The sequence below is a fragment of the Eptesicus fuscus genome, chromosome 5 (assembly GCF_027574615.1).
Source record: "Eptesicus fuscus isolate TK198812 chromosome 5, DD_ASM_mEF_20220401, whole genome shotgun sequence".
Taxonomy (NCBI): Eukaryota; Metazoa; Chordata; class Mammalia; order Chiroptera; family Vespertilionidae; genus Eptesicus; species Eptesicus fuscus.
In genome coordinates, this window is record NC_072477.1 from 10,537,719 (window position 1) to 10,556,096 (window position 18,378).

General features: G+C 44.1%; 1 protein-coding gene across 2 annotated transcripts in view; it reads left to right on the forward strand.

The window, feature by feature from the left end:
• Positions 1-310: 310 nt before the first annotated feature.
• EFCAB11 (EF-hand calcium binding domain 11) overlaps positions 311-18,378 on the forward strand; it is a 129,977-nt gene continuing 111,909 nt past the window's right edge. For both annotated transcript variants that reach the window (XM_008148416.3, XM_054715838.1), the window contains exons 1-3: positions 311-502; positions 1,008-1,103; positions 7,429-7,474. In XM_008148416.3, coding sequence (XP_008146638.2) covers positions 428-502; positions 1,008-1,103; positions 7,429-7,474 — 217 coding nt within the window. In that variant the 5' untranslated portion in view covers positions 311-427. The remainder of the gene's footprint in view (positions 503-1,007; positions 1,104-7,428; positions 7,475-18,378) is intronic.

Below are 18,378 nucleotides of genomic sequence, written 5' to 3' on the forward strand. Positions count from 1 at the left end.
TGTTCAGCTCCTATTATGCTTTGCTCACACTCTTTTTTGTGTGTCTCATAATAGTTAGCACAATGCTGTAGATCAAAATTATCAACAGTAATTTTTTACGAGGTGTGGGGGCCGAGGATGAGAAGCATCATTGAAGCAGCACCCGGGTGAGCTAGCTCCCCAGCGGCGCGCGTGGAGTTAAGGGGGCCAGACTGGGCGGAGCCTAGCGCTGGGGGCGGGCCCGGGAGCCTCTCCGCCATAGGCTGCTCCGGGGAAACGTTATAAACAAAGCGTTTGGCCAATAGAACTGCGGGACGAGCCGTCCAATGGGAGGAGACGTTGGAGGTGCCCGGCCACTTTCAGCTTCCAGACCCGCAGGGTGCGTGGCGGGTGGTCTGCAGCTCCTCGTCGGGGTCTGACGACCGAGGCCGCTGGTTTGACCGTCGCGATGTTTTTCTCCGAGGCCGGAGCCCGGCCACGCACGTGGGAAGCCAGCCCCTCGGAACACAAGAAATGGGTGGAAGTAGGTGTCTCGGATTTTAACTTGATTCGGAACTCTCTCACTTTGGTCTGTCTGAGCCGCGTTGCAGTGACTTTGTTAGTGACTGAGCCTAAGGCTGCAAGGCTCTGCCTCTCTGTCCTGTGTTCTGGCTCCTTGTCAGTCCTTTCCCTTCTACGCCACACAGTCCATTAAGTAATCTGCATCTCTTCCCGCCTTTCAAAGCAAGCCCCTTTGACTCACCTTCCTGATTCTAGGGCCGAATTTTGGGTTGAAGTTATCCTAAGAGTTTAAAGGAATTAACTTGTGTCCGTTTAGCGATTAAGTCGTTGGCACTCTCGAGGGGGTGCATGTTAGCCCATTCATTAAGATTTCTGGAGCATTAAAAGTAGGATAATGAAACTCCATTTCCGAGCCTACTGGTGGGCCGAGTTTTAGATTTCGGAGGTTCAAATGTAATATAAGCTGGTAATAAAAATAATAGGACAAACGGTTTCGGTCTGAACTAAAGATATTTAATGTTCTTTAGGTATTCAAAGCATGCGATGAAGATAACAAAGGCTATCTAAGCAGAGAGGACTTTAAAGTTGCTGTTGTAATGCTGTTTGGGTACAAGCCCTCCAAGGTACAGCTTTCTTTATTTGGGGGTGGGGCTGACAGTAGAAAGATCCTACTGGTGAGTGGATCCTACTGGTTAAGTGCAGAGGGCTTGCTTACCATGTTTATAAAACTAATTGCTGGGTGGCGGAGGGTGGGGATATAGGGGAGAGATCAACCAAAGGACTTGTGTGCATGCATATGAGCCTAACCAGTGGTTAAGGACAACAGAGGGGTGGGGGCATGCGTGGGGAGGGGTGTGGGATGGGAATGGGGGAATGAGGACAAATATGAGATACCTTAATCAATAAAGAAATTAAATAATAATAATAATACAAAAAATAAAATAAAAATAAAAACAAAGATTATATCCTAAACACACACACACACACACACACACACACACACACACTAATTGCTGCCTTATAAGCAGTTTCGGAGATGTGCCCAGTGCTGAATTTTACTTTTTTCTTCAGAATCCAATTCAGGGGTGAATTAGAAAGCTATCTCACCACCAGACTGCTAATAATTATAATAAATATGAAATGCTAGAAAGGTATGAAGAGGGAAGGCTGGGAAGGGCCGTGCTGGTAATAGGAATTCACAGAGGAAATGACATGCAGGTTGGTTTTGAAATTTAAAAAATATTTTTGTTTGTTTAAATTATAAAAGTAATACATGGCCCGGCCGGCATGGCTCAGTGGTTAAGCTTTGCCCTATGAACCAGGAGGTCACGGTTCGATTCCCGGTCAAGGCACATGCCTGGCTTGCAGGCTCAATTCCCACTGTGAAGCGTGCAGGAGGCAGCTGATCAATGATTCTATCTCATCATTGATGTTTCTCTCTCTGTCTCTCACTCTCCCTTTCTCTCTGAAATCAATTTAAAAAAAAAAAGGAATACATGAACAACTAAAAAATTCAAACAGTGCAGAACCGTGTAAAGATGAATGTAAAATGCCCTCCCTCCTGTGGAGGAAAAAGAGACCACATGCTAACCTGACAAGCTCAGGGGAGGCCTGCGTGGCGGTCTTGCAAACTCAGAGACCTAAAGAAACCACAAAGGATGGTCTGAAATTAAAACTTCAGCTGAAAGCAGTTTATAGTGGGCACTCACTTCCTAAGCCTGTGCCTTCTCTGACAAAGGTCAGTCTTTACCTTGACTGAGCCTATTGTCTTTTTGCATCTAAAATAACATACCTGTGGCCCTAACCGGTTTGGCTCAGTGGATAGAGCATTGGCCTTCGGACTGAAAGGTCCCAGGTTCGATTCCGGTCAAGGGCATGCACCTTGGTGTCGGGCACATCCCCAGTAGGAGGTATGCAGGAGGCAGCTGATCACTGTTTCTAACTCTCTATCCCTCTCTACCCCTCTCTCTTCCTCTCTCAGTAAAAAAAAAAAAATCAATAAAATTTATTTTAAAAATAAAATAAAATAACATACCTGTGAAATGTCAGGGTAACTTGTAACTTCCCTTTTTCTGGACCCCTCAGGCCACAACCAAAGGCAGGAGGGCTCCTGGACACAGACCACAAATGCCTTCTTTGTTATTGAGTTAATTGTTGACTGTTAACTATCCTACACCCACCTCAGGAAAAGAAGTATGTGCCTGTCATTTTACTTTTTATCCAATCAAAGAGGTTCCCCTACCACCTTTGCTTTCTCCCGCCTCCCTAATCTGTCACCAACAGATTTCCTGTAACCCACTTACGAGAGTCTCCTCCTTTGATTGTAATACATAAAACAAGGTTAATAACTGTCATTCTCCGGAGCATTATCCCAATACATTGAGATTCTGCATCACAGCAGTTGTCAACAGTTTGGCTCGAATAAACTCACAAAAATTCTTTATAGGTTTGAATGGTGTGTGTGTGTGTGTTCTTTTTTTATTTTTACATTAACACTCCCTACTAGAGGGTCCCACTTAGGGGTTACCATTATTAAGTTTCTATGTATCATTCAAGATTTTCTATGCATGACCAACATATACATGCATAGCATTCTTTGAAAACAGAACTTTCTTTTTTGACTTAACCATAGGTGAACATAAAAGCACACACCATCACCACATTTTTTTTAAAAGTTGCACAGTATTTTCATTAGCCAGTTTTCTGTTTTTGGTCATTTAGATTCTTTCCCTGGTTTTTATTTCCTACAAACATTGCTGCTCTGTGCATCCTTTATATCTGTATCTGTGCTGTGGATGCACATCTGTGGAATAAATTCCCAGAAGTACAATTGCTAGGTACATTTGAAATTCTGTTGAATATTAGTCTCCAGGAAAGGTTGCATTAATTCATGAATAATAAGGGTTGAGCTGAATTTCAATGAATCTCTTACTTTAGCAGGGCAAGTTTCCTATCCACCCCCACCCCGATCTTATTTTTTTATTTTATTTAAAGTATATTTGTATTTATATTTTTTAATTGATTTCAGAGAAGAAGGGAGACAGAGAGAGAGAGAAAACATCAGTGATGAGAGAGAATCATTGATCAGCTGCCTCCTGCATGCCCCCCAGCTGGGGATCAAGCCTGCAACCCGGGCATGTGCCATGACTGGGAATTGAGCCATGACCTCCTGGTTCATAGGTCGACACTCAACCACTGAGTCAAGTCAGCTGGGTTCCCACCCCCATCTTTGTGCTGCTCCCCTTACTATTACATCCCATTTTAGAAATGCGTTCTTGTTAAGCTGCTGAACTGGAATTAATCAGAGACAAGACCTCGTCCAGGATTAACAAATTTAACTGCAGTCATCAGGCAGAGGGACACTCAGAACTCTGCCTGAACCGCTCTCCATCATAGCCTTGTTAGACCAAAAACAGCAATCGCTTTGACCCGCTGTTGCTCATGGGTGGCACACCTGTCAGATTGCAAGCTCAGTGAGGCCAGGCACCATGTGATGTCCACTTCTCCATCCTTCGTTATGCTTAAATGCATCACAACTTCACAGTCAACATGGTGTGTTGACACAAATAGGTCCCCTGAATAGCCCAGGTGGGTTCAGCTACCAGGGGATGTTAGTTACAGAGCTCGGAGAAGTAGGGCTGGCTTCTAGAAACTACAGCTCTCCTGTTTACCTGCAAGCATTTCAGCTGGAATTTTAAAGCCGGTCAGCTAAGCAGACTCAGCCTTTGAAGCACTGTATTTAACCTGGTTCAGCTGGAAAGAAATCAGGTCTCTTGCCTCTATCACCCCTGTATCTACTTAGTTGGTTTTAATTTTAGAACCTAAGTGAGGAACTTAATGACAGTGGTGTGGTAACTTATGTATGTATGCTCCATGACATTTAACAGACTTTAGCTTGTGTTTTCATAACCGATTGAGGTTTTGGATTTTGTTGTTGATGTTGTTAATCCTCTCTGGAGACTATTTTTTCCATTGACTTTTTTTTTTTTTAAGAGAGAATGGAAAGGAGGGAGGGAGGGGGAGACAGAGAGAAACATCAATGTGGGAGAGACACATCAATCAGTTGCCTCCTGCATATGCCCCGACCTGGGCCAAGTATCAAACCTGCAACCCAGGTGCATGCCCTTGACTGGGAATCAAATCCTCGACTTGACCCCTCTGTGTGCAGGCTGACGCTCTAACCCCTGAGCGACACGGGCCAGGGCTGGATTTTATTTTATTTTATTTTTATTTATTTATTTTTAAAATATATATTTTATCGATTTTTTACAGAGAGGAAGGGAGAGGGATAGAGAGTTAGAAACATCAATCAGCTGCCTCTTGCACACACCCCATTGGGGATGTGCCCGCAACCAAGGTACATGCCCTTGACCGGAATTGAACCCGGGACCCTTGAGTCCGCAGGCGGACGCTCTTTCCACTGAGCCAAACCGGTTAGGGCTGGATTTTATTTTTTAACCTAATGAAATGTTTATTGTCTGCAGATCACTAAACAGTAAAGTACTGACACAATAAATCAACTATGTACTTAATCATTTGTACAGTGAAGTCTTATTAAATAAGTAACACTTATGTGTACCCTTGGTAAAATTTAACAGGTTTTTACTTTTATACTGGGTTGAGGTTTGGGGTTTTATTTTTGAGTATTGCTTTTGAGCAAATGAAATATTTACTGAATGCTGGTTATGAAGCAGTAAAACACTTATGTAATAAATCACTTATACACCTATGCAATTATTTACATGATGAAATTTATTAAGTGTTCCTACTTAATAAAAAGAGCATTTGCTACTTGCTAGAGATATAAAGGTGAATAAAACTTAGACCCTACTTTGAAGCTGATTACAATTTAATGCAGAGAGACTTATAAAACTATAGTAAATACTAAGATAGAGAGGAACAGGAAGTGAAGGAGACAAGAGGAGGCAACTGTAATAGGAGTCCGGGCATTGTTTAAAGGAGCAAGTTCTGGCCGGTGAGCTAAGTGTTTAGAGCATAGGCCACTGCACCAAAGGGTGACCGGTTTGATTCCCGATTGATCCAGGGGCTTTTGCGGGAGGCAGCCAATTGATGTGTCTCTCTCACATCAATGTTTCTCTCTCTCTCTCTCTCTCCCCCACACACACATGTCCCCCTCCCTCCCCTTCCCCTCTATCCCACTCTCCCTCTCTTCCTCTTTCTCTCCCTTCCACTCTCTAAAAATCATTGGGGAAAACATCCTTAGGCGAGGATTAACAACAACGTAAAATAGACTAGTGGAGCTAGACCTCTGATAGGAAGTGTCTGGGAGCACTTGGTGGTGGTGGGAGGAGTTGCGCCCTTATGGTTGATTGGATAAGGTGGTGGTAAGAGAGTGGCGTGACACCAGGACTGAAGCAGTTGTGATGCCACCAAGTAAGAAAATTCGGGAGTAGATTCAGGGAAAGGGCAGTGCGTTCAGGTGGGGGCACACTAAGTTTGAGGAGGCTATGAGCGTGCAAAGTGCATTCACTCATTAGATGCTGTGCTGGCGCCGGGGTTACAGTGGTAAAGACCTGCTCTCAGATTGTGCTGCCTCTTAGATACAGGAATCTGAATTGGGTGGAGAGGGGAGGACTGGAGACAGATTGGAGACTCCTCCGTTTCCAGGTGGTAATGCAGAACAGGAGACTGGATGGCATTGCCCAAGAAGAGTATGCGGAGTGTGAAGGGCAGTAGCTTGAGGGTAGAACATTGGGGGTGCACCAACATTTAAGGGGAGGCAGGGGGCCCATGAAGAAAATGTAGTCAAAACCATCTGGGGGAGGCAAGAAGAACCAGGAAAGTGTTGGGTCTGGATTAATCAAAATTAAAAGAACTAAAGAGAGAGATAGAGATACTATCCAATATAGAGATACTATGTCAAGTACTGCCAAGTTCTAATTCTATACTGTTTATACTGTATTTTTCAGTATTTTTAAAATTGATTTCAGAGAGGAAGGGAGAGGAGAGGGGAGAGAGAGAGAGAAACATCAATGATGAGAAAGAATCATCAATAGGCTGCCTCCTTCACACCCCCTACTGGGGATCGAGCCTGCAAGCCGGGCATGTGCCCTGACCAGGAATTGAACTGTGACCTTCTGGTTCATAGGTCGATGTTCCATCACTGAGCCACCCTGGCCGAGCTATACTGTATTTTAATATTTAGTGAAAGCAGGTCCCTAAACTTCATATACAGTGTGTTCTCAAATATGTTTAAAATGCATAGACAAAAAAGTTAGACCAAAATGTCAATAGTTTTCATTGGATGGCTGAATTAAAAAATTTTTTTCTTCATAATATTTTATATTTTTAAAATTTCAATATGTTACTTTTACAATTAGGGGGAAAATTAAAAATAAAACGGTTGTAACAATTTCTGTATTTGTGTAAAATGGAAAAGTTACCTATTAGGTTATGCTACCTGAGTGACAGCCAGGTTGATTTCACATGCTGAAACTGTTTTGGTCAATGGAGTGAAGCTTTGGGGTCATTAGAGTCTGTAGCAGATTAGAGTCTGGTCAATGAAAGATACTGATGGCCTAACCGGTTTGGCTCAGTGGATAGAGCATTGGCCTGCGGACTGAAGGGTCCCAGGTTCGATTCCGGTCAAGTGCATGTACCTTGGATGCGGGCATATCCCCAGTAGGGGCTATGCAGGGTGCAGCTGATCGATGTTTCTCTCTCATCGATGTTTCTAACTCTCTATCCTTCTCCCTTCCTCTCTGTAAAAAAATCAATAAAATATATTTAAAAAAAAAAAAGAAGAAAGATACTGATGAAGAGTAAAGTGACTGTTATCGCTGTCCTGTGACATGACTTGTCTGCAGGGCTCAACAAAGTGGGTTTCTCATAAAATACATCCTGTCCCCACACCCTAGGAATGAAGAACTTGCACTGTGAAAACATTCAATGGAATGATGTGCCCTATTATTCTTCCTTCTTTTCTAGATAGAAGCCGATGCTGTGATGTCTTCAGTGAAGCCAGACACTTCCGGTAATTCATGAAGTTAATATTAATTTTTTAGTACTCTTATTTAGACATTTATGAAACTAAAACTAAGGGCAAACATGGAGACTAATAAAACATTGTGTTTAAGCACATCTTTGTTTTGTTCGGTTTCAAATAAGTTTTGGTTCTTTTAATTGTGATTAATTCATGTATTCATAAGTATACACTGAGTGGCCAGTTTATTATGATCTCTGCACGCATAATAATCTGGCCACTCAGTGTATCTGTATCTCCAATGGGTACCAAAAGTATTCTAGACTTTTGCTGGAGATCAACCACCTATTTGCCCTGAGCTTTCTATCAGCCAGTGCAAAGGGGAAAACTGATCAGGTACACGATTTATAGTATCTTTGATATCAAATAAATGAGGTACTCAAGAGAAGTACACTGAGTGGCCAGATTATTATGCTTTCAGAGATCATAATAATCTGGCCATTCAGTGTATGTTTATTGTAGGAAAATTTTAAACCGTTGAAAAGCGTAAAGAAAAGAAATGTTGCTTATCATTTCAACATCCAACGGATGACCTGGGTTTTGTGATGTGGGCAGCTCAAGTGGCGCTTACTGAAGAGTGGAGGAGACTAAGAGTTCCATTTTGAGGAGATGCAAGCCACGAGGGCAAGACAGTTGGAGCAAAGCTGAGGGCTGAAGAAATACATTCGGGAGACATCAGCATGGAGGAGGTTTTGCAGCCCCGGGAATGGATGAGACCACCTCGTGAGACAGAGGGAGGGGCCTGAGACCCTTAGGCACTAGAAGCATCACAAGTCAGGCAGAGGATGAGGAAATGGAAGAGTTTGGAGGGGCAGAGGGGCAGGGGGAAAATAAGCGTGTTTGCTCCGAAGCCCAGAGAAGTAGGTATTTCAAGGAAGAGGGTGTGGCCAGCCCTATCGGATGCAGTGGGAGAGTAAGTAGCATAAGGACGGAAGAGGATCCCTCGGTGTTGGCAGCCGGCGGGTGTTTGGTGACTAGTGAGAGCAGTGTAAGTGTGGTGATGGCAGAGGCCAGGCTGGGAGGTGAGAAAGTGTGAGAGTGTGAGTAGCTAGGTCTTTCAGTAGGTCCAGAGTGGCTATGGATCAAGAGCGATATTTGCTTTTTTTTTTTTTTTTTTAAGAACATGATTCTAAGCTTAGCAGAATGATCTAGAGAAGAGGGAAAAGGAGGATGAGAGAGAAAGGGAGATGAATACCTTTTGTTTGAGGAGATAGGGGTCAGTGCATGCTGGATTGGCTTTTTAAAAATTACTTTTTTAAAAAAATAATGTAAAGTAGTATAGAGAATAGCTGTATACCCTTTATCCAGATTCACTTAATGTTAACATTTTACCCCATTTGCCTTCTCATTTGCACTTTCTACCCTCTCTTGCTGCACTGTCCATAACTACACTTAACATTGTCATAAATTTATATTGATACTATATTTTTATCTAATTTCTCGTCTATATTCCATTGTCACTTTATTATTATTTTTTTGCCTTTAATTTTTTTTAAAAATTGATTTCAGAGAGGAAGAGAGGGAGGGAGAGAGAGAGAGAGAGAGAGAGACATCAATGATGAGAGAGAATCACTGATCGGCTGCCTCCTGCATGCTTCCTACCGGGGATCAAGCCCACAACCTGGGCATGTGCCCTGACCAGGAATCAAATTGGCAACCTTTGGGTGCACAGGATGATGCTCAACCAACTGAGCCACACTGGCCAGGGCTAGTTGTAACTTCTTGGTGAAGGCTTCCCTACAGTTTTTTCCTTGGGTTTCTATGTCAATATTCTGTCATCTGGACATTTCCCACATTTTGTTGTTGTTGTTGTTGTTGTTGTTGCTAAGGTTTTGCTCCTTTAGGAGTCCCCTGATAGACAGTGAGCGATTTTGTCTGTCTGGATGAGTGTGGATTGTACACACCCATTGTATGCACTCATTATATGTATATAGCGTTTCTCCATTTGTGGCTTTTCTGATGCATCAGGTTTGACTGTTGCTGAAGGCCCTCTCACATCCATGTTCTCACAGATTTTCTTCCTTATGTATAATCTCTGAGTCCGAATTCTTTCCTTCACCAGTTCCTTGATGTATAGAGAGGTATTATTCTGGAAGAAAGATTTCCCATGTTCTCTGCAGGTGTCGTGAGTTCTGACGTAAAGATTGACTTCTAGCAGAACTTTTCCCACATTCAGTATCATAAGTCCCCCTCCCCCACACTCTCCAATATGTATGAACTCATGTTTAGTAAGATATGACTTCATAAAAAGAGTTTTTCACATGTATTGATGTTGGAAGCTGCCCATTGTCTTCACTAGCAGAGAGGTGTGGACAAGGAGCCCGAACTCTGGTGAACCTTGAGCCCTGGCAAAGGTCAGAGCTATGCACTGACTATTTAGTCGAGACAATGGTAGCTGAAGCAATTTCCCGACCAGATAGTCATGTAAATCCTTACTGATAAGATAGTCTGTCCGATACTGGAATTGCCTGCCTAAGGGCTATAGATGTATCCCAAACTGAATAAAAGGATGGCAAGGCCTGAGCACAAGTGGAGTCCTTCCTCTTGCGTTGGGCTCCTGCCTGGCCCCCCAATTTCCAAATTATTATTTCTTGTCTCGTCTCTGTCATTTGCGCGTGGCCCTTCTCCAGAGCCCAAACCTGAACCACACGGCATGTGGGTCATTCACATATTAACATTCGTATGGTTTCTCTCCTGTGTGAGTAATTTTATATACAATGAAGAGTCAATTCTGGCGGAAGGTTTTCCCACCTTCTTCCCTGATGTAAAGTGAGGACTGATTTGTGGGAAAAGGATGCTCCAAGTATCCATCGTAACACCCCCCCCCCCCTTGTGTTTTCTTTCTTTCTGATGTTTGAGAGATTTGGCTTGTGGCTGGAGATATGTTTATGAAACATACAAAATATTCTCTCCTTTATGAGTTCCCTAATTATTGAATTTTTACTTTTTTTAGAAATATTTCTCACATTTGTTGCAGGGATAGAGCTTCCTTTTGCTATGCATTCTGATATTCACGTGGTCTGTTCCATGCCTGGGTTCTCTCAGATATACTGAAGGCTGCTTTATTATGGAACGTTTTCTCAAATTCATTATGGCCTAAAGATTGCTTCAGAACTGGGATTTTTTAAAAACATATTTTATTGATTTTTTTTTTTTTACAGAGAGGAAGGGAGAGGGATAGAGAGTTAGAAACATCGATGAGGGAGAAACATCGATCAGCTGCATCCTGCACCCCCCCCACTGGGGATGTGCCCGCAACCAAGGGACATGCCCTTGACCGGAATCGAACCTGGGACCTTTCAGTCCTCAGGATGATGCTCTATCGACTGAGTCAAACCCGGTTAGGGCTGAACTGGGATTTTTTAATACTAGTACTGAAAGCAGTCTTCCCTCGGAGGGCTTTCTGACTTGGATGATATATGCTCCTTCTCCCGCTCCCGCCTCTGCCCCCGCATGCATTCCCTTGCATTTCATATCCAGGATATTACATCTGCTCTCACACCCACTTCTCCATCAGATCATTACGATGCTTCCCTTCACAGCATCTTTTCCTAATAACTAATTTAAAAATATATTCCAAAAGGTTACAATGTAAATTAGTCATCTGAGAAACTCAGGGGAAGATCGGGTTAGAGGGACGAGATTAAAATGTAGGTGTATAGTACCTTGCTCCGAAATTACCATGAAGGACTCCCCTTAGTCTACAAGCTGCCAGTGTTCCCCCTTCCTCTTCTGGTCTTGATATCAAAGTCCAATTAACTTCTCACAGCACCGCTTTCTTCATGATGTAAGGGAATAGACTTGCAGCCGGGATGCTAACTAATTAGCTTCAATTCACGTTCACTGGAAAGGGGCGACTCAGGACCACAAGCATCCAAGAGAAAGAGGAAAACAGCCATCCCAGCAGGAAATAACTGCTGAACTCTGATTACTGCGAACATTTGTTTCAGAACTTCCAATGCCTAGCCAATTTCAGGCCACCAGCTCCCTCTTTTTCTCCCTCTCAGTGACGTAAGTCATCTTTATGTTCTTTTTCTTGCAGAAGGAGGGTTTATGCACAAATTCAATGTTTTATTTTTTTCTAAATATATCATTTCTCTCAATATTTTGATCTTGAAGAAGAACTGAAATGTTGGACTTGGCTTTCCGGGAGCAATTTTTTCAGGTAACTTTCCAGAGTTGTCTGGGTAGCTGTGACGTGGGGATTCTCCTGCTACCAACAGCTTTTCTTACATCTGGACAGGGTTGGGCCTCACCTGCACATGCCACCTCCAGGATTTTCTGTGTAGTGCCCAGTTGCTGCCCAACCTTCCTGGGTGAGGTCCAGATCCACATCCTGGACTGACCCTGACTCAGCAGAGACTTGATGATGCACACACTTCACATATGACCTAAACCTAAAAGGGACCCTAAAGGGGACGCGGAAAGCTGGCCAGCCAGGGAGGGACTGCGGGAGGGCTCCAAGGCATGCCCGGCCCGTCTCGCTCAGTCCTGGCCGGACCCCAGCAGCAAGCTAACCTACTGGTCGGAGCGTTTGCCCCCTGGTGGTTCGTGCACGTCATAGCAACTGGTTGACCGGTTGACTGTCTGCCTCCTGGTGGTCAGTGCACATCATAGCAAGAGCTTCTGGTCTCTAAGTCGGTCGTTTTTGTAGGGGTTCCTTGTGAAAATCAAGATGGAAAGTTAAGTTAAAGCTATTAGAAATAGGAGTAGAATGTCTCAAGGAAAGTCACTCTAGAAGAATCTGAAGAATCTGAGGAGCCAGAATGAGGAGCAAAAAGGTGCTAATACCATTTGTAATGCTTTTAACAAGCGAGTGTCCGCAAAAACTGTTTAAGTACCAGGAACTAGGGATTAAATTAGTGGGAGAAAAAAATCAAGGCATTTGTTTAAGGAAGCTGCAGATTGCTGTTGGGGTTGGATCCCGTATTCACTATTGCTGCCTCTCTTATAGTATTTTATTTCATTACAACCCTTGTTCTCTAAGTACAGAGGATAAAAAAAGTTTGCAACTGGAAGAAACCTAACAATCTGTCATTGTTAAAATGAGGAAACTGGACTCCAGAGAGAAATAATAAAATATCTTAATCCTGACATTTGATGGTTCTTTATTTGTTTACAAACACCTTTACATGTGTTTATTACTATTATAGACTAGAGGCCCAAGTGGGGTCCCTCGGCCTGGCCTGCGGGATACGGCTGAAACTGGCTCTGAGACATCCCCTGAGGGGTCCCGGATTGCAGGAGGGTGCGGGCCAGGCCAAGGGACCCCACTGGTGCATGATCAGGGCTGGGGAGGGACGCGGAAAGCTGGCCAGCCAGGGAGGGACTGCGGGAGGGCTCCAAGGCATGCCCGGCCCGTCTCGCTCAGTCCTGGCCGGACCCCAGCAGCAAGCTAACCTACTGGTCGGAGCGTTTGCCCCCTGGTGGTTCGTGCACGTCATAGCAACTGGTCGACCGGTTGACTGTCTGCCTCCTGGTGGTCAGTGCACATCATAGCAAGCGTTTGAGCGGCCTTAGCATATCATTAGCATATTACGTTTTGATTAGTTGAATGGCCAACTGGACGACCGGACGCTTAGCATATTAGGCTTTTATTATATAGGATATTATAACTCCGATTGCTAATGCCTACCACTGTGATGAGCAATATTCATGGATTGTTAAATTTGAGGCAACTATATGACATGGGGATTACCCTATAAGTTTAAAAACCCCTGAAGCTTAGAGAGGTTGTGTAATTTGCCCAGGGTGGCCCAGCTGGCTAGTAGCTAGCAGACCAGTGGTCTGACCTCCAAGCTTACCCTCTCAAGCAGCCAGTAACCCATTCCCTTGCTTTTAATAGTGCCATGAGTCATTATTAGTCATTGTGGCCGAGTTGAGGCCACTGTTCATTCCCTTAGAAACTTAATGAGTTGAAGTCAGGAGTGGTCAGAATGCAAAAGGCAGGTTCTATGTAGTTGGTAGATGTTGATGTCTGATTTGGTTCTGAGCTACCCAATACAGAGCAAATAGGGAACCACAACCAAGTATAGCGGTCCGTACAATAGAAACTCCTTTCTGGAGGGACATTGTTTTCCATGATGCGGGAGATTTCTTCTGTGATGTCTCATGATGGAGAGACTGATGAGTGGACATTGATGTCCACAAAATGGTTCAATAAATAAATTAGTGAATTTGTATGCCAGTTCCTTCAAATTCCTTTAGTGTAGTAGGCCAGGGGTCTAACATCAGACATGTCTGGGCAGTTCCATGAAGGACAGAGACCATGTATGATCTCAGATGATTTGACTTTATGGTGGGATACATTGTAGAGCATTTTGTATACATAGCAACAGCTGAGAACCTCATGAACGTTGCCCCACGGAATCCTCCCACAGCTGTCTGTGTGTTATCCCAGATCCATATAAAGTATGCCTTAAGGAAAAGGGCAGAACAAAGGACACCAGAATTTTGTTTTATCTGGGTGATTAGATTGAGGTTTTTGGTTTTTTTCCCCCCTTTCTGTTTCCTTACATTATTACCCTTTTAGAGCAATGAACTTATTTTGCTTTCATGCTTAAACAAGAAAAAGCTTTCTAGGAACTTTTAACCTTTAACTTTGAATGATGGCAAAATCAAAGAGATTGATTTATCATAAAGGTGATTATGGACTGTTTGACGCAGTCATGCTATCGGGCGTCAGTTCGATTGAAAAGTAATTTGTGGGTGCTGAGGTGAATGGCCAGTTGGCTTGTGTGCTTTCACTTATTACTATCCTGTCTGATTTGTTTTGAACCAGTTTACTATTAAATATATTCTTGGTCTAAATTTAAATTTCCATTTTCTAGTCTTTTAAGTTCTATGTAAACATCTAAGGCCATGCTATACCCAGTATAACTAGGTTTTGTTTGTTTGACTTACGATGTCAAGTGACTCCTTAGTTCTTTTCTATAATCAGGAAACTGCATATGCTTTAAGGTTTCCTTTTCTTGAAACTGTAATCATATAGGACCATTTTGTGGTATCGCCAGATATTCATCCCTAAATTAGTTTATTTATTCACCCATTTAGAGGACGTTAAGTTTCATTGTTGGGATAGAAAAGAAAAATTAGGAGACATAGACATTGACCTAAAGACATTTTAAAAAGACACAATACAGGGTAGGGAGGATGAAAGAAGTATGGTCCCTTCTTTCATGGCGAGGTGTCACATGAGTACACATGAGTGTGCAGGCCACACTCCCTGCACAGGTGTAGGCAGGAGCCGGATGTGGAAGGATGGGTGGGATTGGAAAGGTGGAGAAGCAAAGAAGAGAACATAGTGAGTGAATGCATGCAGTGCCCACACCAGCTGGGAGCTTTCCCGCCAGCTCCCGGCGCTCTCCCTGTACCTGCCCGCACCAGAGCGGATGTGGAACTCGGCGTGAATTTAGACGTATCCCACACACTCCACTCCTGTAAGTCAGTAGACTTTGCGGAGGCATTTTGTTAATGGTACAGAGGAAGGGGCTTTATCCCTCACTCTCCACAGCTGGCAATGGCAAAGGCCAGGGTAGCTTTGCTCCTCTGTGGGGGTTCTTTCTCCCAACCTCCCCTGCGGAGTTTCTCAGAGGGCCTCTTCCTCCATGGTGTCCATCTTTTTTTTTTTTTAATTTTTAAAATATTTTTATTGATTTCAGAGAGGAAGGGAGAGGGAAAGAGAGATAGAAACATCAATGATGAGAGAGGATCATCGAACAGCTGCCTTCTGCACACCCCCTACCGGGCACCGAGCCCGCAACCCAGGCACGTGCCCCTGACCAGAATTGAACCTGGGACCCTTCAGTCCGTAGGCCAACGCTCTATCAACTGAGCCAAACCAGCCAGGGCTGCAGTGTCCATCTTAGTGGCTGAGATTTCTTCTCTCAGATCCCTGTCCTTCATTTTACAATACCCCACTTCTCTGCCCCCCATCAGATTCACATACCCAGAGCTGTCGGCTGTCATCTATATATATATTAGAGGCCCGGTGCACGAAATTCGTGCACTTGGGAGGGTCCCTGAGCCCAACCTGCGCCCTCTCCCAGTCTGGGAGCCCTGGGGAATGTCCGTCTGCCAGCTAAGCTGTCAGTCGGACGTCCTTAGTGCTGCTGCAAAGGTGAGAGAGGGTCCCACAAGTGCTGTTGCCCTCACCAGCTATGAGCCTGGCTTCTGAGCGACACTCACCCTGGGAAGTGCACTGACCACCAGAGGGCAACTCCTGCATTGAGCATCTGCCCCCTAGTGGTCAGTGTGCATCATAGCGACTGGTTGTTCTGTTGTTTGGTCGATTTGCATATTAGCCTTTTATTATATAGGAAAAGCCTAATATGCAAAGTGTCCCCTCAGGAATTTGACTGACCAGGAGTTCGATCCCTCACTATGATGTGCGCTGACCACCAGCGGTGGCGCAGAACGAAGGGAGGCCCCAGCTGGCAGCTGGCAGCTGCTAGGGACCCTACCTGTGCACGAATTTCGTGCACTGGGCCTCTAGTACTGTTAATAATGAGTCCTACATTGGAATCCACACCCTTGGAATATTTTTACTTCCTGCACTACCAAGGAGTAAGGAATCATGAAGCTTCAAATTCCAGAATAAAGTATCAGGACTTTGCACTATTAACACCAAGGAACCTTTGAAGGGTTATGGGCAGGAGATGCACATAATAAAGAAGGTAATGAGTCCTGTCCGCGTTTGATTGAAATAAAGTTTTATTGGTTCAGGTTTCTCTAGTCTACTATAACCTGTTTTACTATTTCTTGTCAATTTCCTCCCCAAGATATAGTAAAACTTGATTTCTTCCATTAAGGACGATTCTCTTCTCTTTATTCCCTTACTCTTTCTTATACAGGAAGCTGAAATATTAGTTCTCTGAATTTTCTTGCCCATTTTACTGTGACAACACGTCACGGATGCCACTTTCACCTTCTGTCCTTACTATATTTTTATGTGCACACATTTTATTCCTTTTTCCCCCCTCGTGGCCTCCAGAAGTCATAATCTGAATTTTATTTCTCAAACTAGAGAAGGCTTGCATTATACCTTTTAAAAGGTAAGCCTTTTAAACCCTCATTTTCAATCCCTAGAAAAATTAATATGTGGCATAATGAACGCAAACCCTCCCTTTTCTACTAAATCTAGGGTCAGACTTACAGTCTTAAGCAATTTGGCATTTTTATTGTTTTCTCCTTCATCCCCCAGGTTTATTGCAGTTTCTAATTTTAGCTCCTGCGATGGCCAAACCTAGAACAGTGCTTCATTTTCCACAGGGTTTCTCTGTGTGCATGGGCCCTGAAGCTTACACCCGTGAACCACAAAAAATATCTATACATGATGAAACTTTCAAGGAAAATATTTGTATATTTTTATTGGACTTTTTGAATATATCCATCTTGTAATGAAAGATGATTACCTTCCTAGGAAATTGCTTAGAAGCAAAAAAGAAAAAAAAGAAAAGATAACATTTCCTAGTTTGTCTCTTTATATGACACTAGAGGCCTGATACACAAAATTCGTGCACTTGTGTGTGGGGGTGGTCCCTCAGCCCAGCCTGAGCCCTCTCGCAGTCTGGGAGTCCTTAGGGGATGTCTGACTGCTGCTTAAGCCATCAGTCGGACATCCTTAGTGCTGCCGTGGAGGCGGGAGGGGCTCCCGCCACAGCCGCTGCGCTCACTCAGGGCTTCTAGCTGAGCAGCGCTCCCCCTGTGGGAGCGCACTGACCACCAGGGGGCAGCTCCTGCATTGAGCGTCTGCCCCCTGGTGGTCAGTGCGCATCATAGCGACCAGTCGTTCCACCGTTCTGTCGATTTGCATATTAGTCTTTTATTATATAGGATATCTATATCATAGGCATTAAGTAGTTTGGAAAGTAAAATATATGCATTCATTATAAAACATGAAAAGGGTCCATTTTGCCAAGAGTGGTTTAAATTATTTATTGATTGATTTGAGAGAGAGAAGCATCGATTTGTTGTTCCATTTATTTATGCATTCATTGGTTGCTTCTTGTAAGTGCCCTGACCAAACCCACAACCTTGGCGAATTCGGATGATGCTCTAACCAACTGAGCTACCTGGCCAGGGTCGCCAAGAGTGGTTTATAAACTGGGAGGGACTGTTTCCAGTGGTGTGGAAAGTGCAGAGACTAGCAGAGTCTAGCAGGATTTGTAAAGATCATTGGTCCCGTGGTTTCTAAGGCATAATCCTCAGCCCTGGGTCCTGTTGGGGTATTTCTGGGAGCACTGCTGGCCAGGGAATAGTGGGGAGACCACCTCACTCCAAACCGAATAGCTGTTTTCATCCCCTCTACACATTATACGCATTAGGGTTCCTACAGCTTAAAAGAAAAAAAAGTCTGCAAACTACTGATAGAACCCAACTGCCCAGGCGATTTCTGAACACCTTCTGGAGACAAATTAATAATAAACTCAGATAAACGCATTGTTCTGTGTGGTTCCTGACATTTTTGTGATCCTCATCGTATATAATAAAAGGCTAATATGCAAATCAACCAAACTGCGGAATGGCCGGTCACTATGACGCACACTGACCACCAGGGGGCAGACGCTCAATGCAGGAGCTGCCCCTTGGTGGTCAATGCGCTCCCACAGGGGGAGCTCCGCTCAGCCAGAAGCCGTGGCAAGCGCAGCAGCAGTGGTGGGAGCCTAAGGATGTCCGACTGATGGCTACATCCCTCAAGGGCTCCCAGACTGCGAGAGGGCACAGGCCGGGCTGAAGAACCCTTCCCCCCACTCCTCCCATGCACAAATCTTGTGCACCGGGCCTCTAGTGTAACTATAATAAAGTGCGTTTAGGTGACTGTGATTAGTGCACAGTATGCATGGAAGACCCAATGTTGTGTTTGAAACATATTGTATCCCTCCAGGAGTGGGCAC